The 5,776-nt window shown below is 67.5% G+C and overlaps 1 protein-coding gene across 3 annotated transcripts; it reads left to right on the top strand.

Moving 5' to 3' along the window:
• Positions 1 to 1,562: 1,562 nt before the first annotated feature.
• On the top strand, positions 1,563 to 5,279 carry NSUN5 (NOP2/Sun RNA methyltransferase 5). Of its 3 annotated transcripts, XM_075771121.1 has the most exons (10): positions 1,563 to 1,722; positions 1,924 to 2,046; positions 2,129 to 2,303; positions 2,384 to 2,492; positions 2,776 to 2,914; positions 3,343 to 3,458; positions 3,859 to 4,037; positions 4,120 to 4,324; positions 4,408 to 4,560; positions 4,789 to 5,279. In XM_075771121.1, the coding sequence occupies exons 1-10, from the start codon at positions 1,630 to 1,632 to the stop codon at positions 4,892 to 4,894; spliced, it is 1,398 nt and encodes a 465-aa protein (XP_075627236.1). In that variant the 5' UTR covers positions 1,563 to 1,629; the 3' UTR covers positions 4,895 to 5,279. The 3 variants fall into 3 exon arrangements, with proteins under 3 accessions (XP_075627236.1, XP_075627238.1, XP_075627237.1); XM_075771123.1 differs by lacking the exon at positions 4,408 to 4,560; XM_075771122.1 differs by lacking the exon at positions 1,924 to 2,046 and having other exon boundaries at positions 1,565 to 1,722.
• The last annotated feature ends 497 nt before the right edge of the window (positions 5,280 to 5,776 follow it).

Below are 5,776 nucleotides of genomic sequence, written 5' to 3'. Positions count from 1 at the left end.
CCTTGGGAATCCTCATCCCAATCTGGCAGGCTGACCCAAAAGCCTAAAACACGGCTGGCCTGCGAAGGTCTCCCTACGGAAAGGAGTGCCTGCCTGAAAAGCATGAGCTGTGAGCGTCCGGGGTCTTTGCTGGCTTGTCTGTCTTCCGAATAAACAGAGTTTGTGTCAGGTGAGCTGGTACCGTCCCTGAGGAACAGACCGCAGCTGGAGCCGGGCAGCCGCAGCGCTCTGCAGAGGCGCGAGGGGCTACCAGGAGGGGAAAGTGGGGGCCGAAAAAGCAGCTGCAGAGAGCTGTTCGCCAGGCAGCAGAGGCCAGACCCTGGCGGGACGACGCCTGCAGCCTCTGCCAGCTGCTCAGGGGCATGAGGCGGCGGGGGGGGAACCGCACGCAGGGGTGCCGGGGTGCGACGCTGTGCCCGGGGCGCGGGCTGAGGCAGCGAGGGCGCAGCGGGGAGCGCGGCCCGGCCGGCTGGGCCACCCTGCAGAGAGCGCGGCACAGCTCAGGGCTCTGCGTCCTGCTAACTGCAGTCGCCTGGGACCCGCTCCCAGGGCTCCGCACCGAAATTCGCATCTGGCCCGTGCCGACCGAGAGGCTAGGGCACAAACCACGCCGCTGCTAGGCATGAGGCGCGCCCGCCAAATCAACGCGGGGTTCTTACACCCCAAACGCTCGGGTACCGCACGACTGATCGCTGGCACCCACGCTACTGTCGCGGTAAGACTGCGCAAAGCAACGGTATTGCTGCAGCACTGTTGCTGCTTGTCTCTCGAGTCAGTCTGCTGGAGTTACTGATCTATGACGCCAGGTGACGCTGGGAGGGTTTCCAAGACGTCAGAGGGGCTGGGATGCTGGGCTGACCCGGGGTATCCTTTATCCTGCACCACGGCAGAAGCAGAGTCCCGCCCGGGGCCGGGCCGGGCTTTAGTCTGTTTTACCTCAGCCTGAGCAGCACCAAAGGCTCCAGGAAACCTGCATGACGTCATCGCACCGTGCTGCATCACCACTACTGACTGACAGCGTCAACACCTCTCCGCGCCACGGCGACCGGCTGACGGCGCTGCCCCCCCGCCCGGCAGCTGCTCTCCTCCCCGCTGTGGGCGGGCCCGGTGATCCCCCGCCAGGGTGGAGGGCTCGGCAGGGCCCGACCGCGGCGGGCCGCTCCTTCTCCCCAGCCCGGGAGCTCAGTCCGCCGGGAAGCCGCTGCCCTGCCCGGCCCCTGCCCGCCCCCTGCCTGCCCTGCCCTGCCCCGCCCGGCCCTGTCCTGCCCTGCCCGGCCCTGCCCCTGCCCGGCCCTGCCCGCCCCCTGCCTGCCCTGCCCTGCCCCGCCCGGCCCTGTCCTGCCCGGCCCCTGCCCGGCCCCTGCCCGCCCCCTGCCTGCCCTGCCCTGCCCCGCCCGGCCCTGCCCGGCCCTGTCCTGCCCGGCCCTGTCCTGCCCGGCCCCTGCCCGGCCCTGTCCTGCCCGGCCCTGCCCGGCCCCTGCCTGCCCTGCCCGGCCCTGCCCCCGGGGGCGGCCGCTGGACCCCGCCAGGCCCCGGCTCGGTCGCTCGCCCCCTGCCGGCCGGGAGGTCTCACCGCCGGAAGTGGCGGCGGCGCACGCGGCCGCGCGGGGACGGAGGCCGGGCCGGGCCATGGCGCTGTACAGCGCGGCCGCCGCCGTCCTGGAGGGGCTGGAGCGCGGCGATGGCGGGATCAAGACCCTGGTGTACAACAGCCGCTTCCCGGTGCGGGGGCCGGGAGGGGAAGGGGGCGGCCCGGGGGGCGGGGGGGTGTAGCCCTGAATGGGGGGCAGGCCCGGGGGGGGCGGCAGGCCCGAGGCGGGCAGGCCCGGGGGGGGGGTGTAGCCCTGAGGGGCGGGTTGGGCCCTGGCCCGGTCCCGCTCCCGGTCCCGGTCCCGCTCAGGGCCGCCCCTGGCCGCCCCGCAGCACGTCCGGCAGCTGTACGCCCTGGTGGCCGAGACCCTCCGCTACTCCCCGGTGCTGGAGAAGCTGCTGGCCGGCGCCGCGCTGCTGCAGGCCGAGAAGAAGCTGCCCCCGCAGCTGGCGAAGGTAAATGCGGCCGGGGGGCGGCCCTTCGGCGGCGGGGCCCCGGGGCGGCGGGGCCCGGCCCGGCTCACCCGCGTCCCCGCAGGTGCTGGTGTACGACCTGCTCTTCGGCAAGGGCCTGAAGTGCGGGGGCCGCTGGAAGGCGCTGGCCCGGCGGCACCGGGCCCGGCTGGAGGCCGAGTTAGCCCGCCTGAAGGTGCAGCAGAAGGTGAGCCGCAACGAGGACCTGCTGGCCCCCGCGCAGGCAGCGAGCCCCGGAGGTGAGTGGGCCTCGGGGCCGGGCGGTCTCCCTGTGCTGGCGGCAGTGGTGGGTTGTGTCTGATCTGCCCGGCTCCCCCAGCCTCCCAGGTACCGCGCTACGTCCGAGTCAACACCCTGAAGACTTGTGTGGACGATGTCATTGACTTCTTCAAGCGCCAGGGCTACTCCTACCTGGGCGAGGCAGCCAGGTGAGCGTTCTTTCTGCCATTTCACCTTACCTGGGACATCAGTGAAGTGGCAGGGGCTGGGGACGAGATTCTGTGGGTTGAAAGTTGTTGGTCTTGGTGCTCACGGTGTCCAGGTTGGGTCTCCATCGCTCCCCACCCTGACTTTCTTACTTTCTGCCTCCGGGCGCTGCTTGGTGCCGAAGTGGAGAGGAGGCGTGGGGCAAAGGGGGTTCCCAGCCTGCACTCTAGTGCGGGCATGATGGAACAGGACTGTGTATTCATCCTCCCTGTGTCTTGGGGGCAGCGTGGAGGAACTGAGGGCCCTCTCCGGGAAGAAATTCTTGTTGGATCTTCATCTACCGGAGCTGCTGGTTTTCCCTCCGCAGACAGACTTCCACGACAACCTGCTGTACACTTCAGGACACATAATTCTGCAGGATAAGGTGGGGCAGCTGGGGAGCGGGAGGCTGCAGGGGTGGGAAAACCACTGACATGGGTGGAGGGTTGGCCTCTTCCTCCATGCCACCGGCAGGGCTTGGGCTTTGCTGCAGCACTTGAAGTCTAAGCAGAAACGGTGAAGGCAGCCTGCAGCTGTGGGGTTCCCCGCTGGCTTTGCTTCCGTAGCCTGTAGGCACAGCATGAATTGCTCTGAGCTGAGCTGTAAAAACGCCCCGTAGGAGCTGGGGACCAGCTGCGTGGAGCAGTGCAGGCCTGTGGGGCCGAGCAGCGGCTTCCAGCGGGGGGGGGTGGTGGTGGTGGGCTTGGCCCCGTGTTGCTGTGGCTGCCTGTGACCCTGCAGGGTCGGCCCTGCCCCGAGGAGGGGCCGGCGGTGCTGGCTGCCCGCACCTCACAGGGCTTTGTGCTCTTGCAGGCCAGCTGCCTCCCGGCCTTCCTCCTCAGCCCTGCTGCTGGCTCCCACGTCATCGATGCCTGCGCTGCCCCGGGGAACAAGACCAGCCACCTGGCTGCCCTCCTGAAGAACAAGGGGTGAGGGCAGGTTTGCGTGCTGGGGGCAGGGGGTCCTGGCCCCACCGAGCCCACAGAGAGCACCAGGAGAAGGTGGCAGGAAGAGCTGCAGCCTGTCGCCCTGCCCCGCTAACTGGGGCTGATGCCTGCTTCTTCTTGGGTGGGCTGGTGGCTCTGATAGCGCTGGGCCATTGAAGGGTCTGAGAGGACGTAAAGTCCCGTGGGGGTTCACTTCCCGGCCCCTGACCCCGATCTGTGCCTGGCCCTGCTCAGTACTCCTGCCTGGGGAGCAGCTCCCCAGCTCTGCCCGCTCGCAGACGGCCGGCGTTGGGTCTGCTGGGGCGGCCTGGCGCCCTCGGCGCGGTTCCTGGTGCCGAGCGGGGTGTTGATGCCTCTCTTGGGTGCCGGTTTCTGCCTTCAGCCAGATCTTTGCCTTCGACGTGGACACCAAGCGCCTGGCCACCATGAACACCATGCTGATGCGGGCCGGCGTCACTGGCTTCCAGCTGGCCCAGCAGGACTTCCTGACCGTGGATCCCAGGGACCCCAAGTACAGCAGGGTGACCCACCTTCTCCTCGACCCGTCCTGCAGTGGCTCAGGTAACGCGTGGGGCTCTGGCTGCCCCACCCGCGGCCCGGCTCTGGGCCCGTGGACCCCCGGCGATGGCTGCTCTCCCCGCAGGGATGGTGACCCGGGTGCCGGGGGAGGAGGCTGCCCCCAGCCCTGAGCGGCTGCAGGCGCTGGCTGGCTTCCAGCGCAGGGTCCTGAGCCATGCCCTGAGCTTCCCGGCTCTCCGGCGCCTGGTCTACTCCACGTGCTCGCTGCACCGGGAGGAGAACGAGGACGTGGTGCACGCTGTGCTGCAGGAGCAGGGCTCGGCCTTCAGGTACGCCGGGCATGGGGGGAACGCGGCAGGGGCGTGGCAGGGGTGCTGCGGGGCTCGGCACTGACCCTCGTCCCCCGCTGCAGGCTGGTGAACGCCTTCCCTTCCTGGCCCTGCCGAGGACTCGCTGCCTTCCCCGGGGCAGAGTGCTGCCTCCGTGCCTCTCCTGCAGACACACTTACCCATGGCTTCTTTGTGGCTGTCCTGGAGCGGTGCAGGGAAGGGGCGGCTGCCCCCAGGTGAGAGGGGCCTGGGGGGCTCTGCCTGCCTCCAGCAGCTTCTGGGGGGGACCATGGCTGGGCTCAGGGCTATGGGGCACCCCGGGAGAGAGTGTTGTCTGTCTCCCTGGCGTGAGGAGGAGGGAGGATGGAGGGGTCTGGCCGTGGCAGGAGAAGGGGGCAGGAGCCGTGGTACTGTGGTGAGCGGGGCCTCGGTGCGTGGCTCAAGCCGTTTGCTCTTGTCCGCAGCATCCTGCCTGTGGCAGCAGAGGAGAACCCGCAGCGACGAGAGGGGACTGAGCCAGGGGCAGCTCCCAAGAAGAGGAAGAGGAAAAAGCAGCGGGTGAAGGAGTGAAGTAATGTTTCTAGGACTGGACAGTGCCCAGCAGGGGCTGGCGGGGAACGCTCCTCCGCTGCCTGAACACCGGCGGGGCCTCTGAACACGTCACGCTTTGTGCCAGCTGCAGCGCCGTGGAGTTCTGCAAGGCCCCACTCCCCTGGGACCCCCTGGGAGGGGGCACTGCTCAGGCAGGGCTGGCCCTCGCAGCAGCCCCCAGCAGCAGCTTTGCCCCAAAGCCAGACCCAGGCAGTCTGCACCCTGCAGGGCTGGAGCAGGCCAGCTGCACGGAGGGTCTTATTTTACCATGTTCCCTCCCCAAATCCTTACCCTGTCCTGATGCAGGGTTTCAGAAAAGCCTGTGACTGTAGGGACGAAACAGATTAAAGTTGCTCTCTCTTGACTCTTTTTCCAGCGTGTTTGTGCAGCCTTGCCCTGAAATTGCCACTGCTCATAGCAGAGGCAATGTGTGGTGTGTGGGGGAACAGCAAACTAATAATAATAAAGAAATAATAAATAAAAATTAATACTAATCCTATCCTTGCACCTGCCTTTGAACAGGGAGAGTGAGGACACGCGAGCCGGAGGGTGGTGGAACGCAGTTTCCTGTGCTGCTCCTGCAGTGTCAGCCCCAGGAATCAAACGCGGGCAAGGCAGATGTGAACACAGTCTTTTTTTATTTTAAACCAGGGACATAAGAAGCAAGGAAAAAAAAAAAAAATTGCACATTCACACTAAAAGCCTCATCAGCCACACCAGGAATGATCCAAGTCTTGTCTGAGTTAAAACCCAGCCTCCCCCCGGGCCAACCAGGGGCTGTGCGGGGGGGGGGGGGGGGGGGATGGGGCCTGGCTCCGGGCCCTACATGGGGCAGCACCCGCCGGGGGGGCTCCCCGGGGT

This window comes from Balearica regulorum, chromosome 19 (assembly GCF_011004875.1).
Source record: "Balearica regulorum gibbericeps isolate bBalReg1 chromosome 19, bBalReg1.pri, whole genome shotgun sequence".
NCBI lineage: Eukaryota > Metazoa > Chordata > Aves > Gruiformes > Gruidae > Balearica > Balearica regulorum.
Note: the sequence above shows the minus strand (reverse complement) of the source record. Positions and strands in the feature narration are given on the sequence as shown.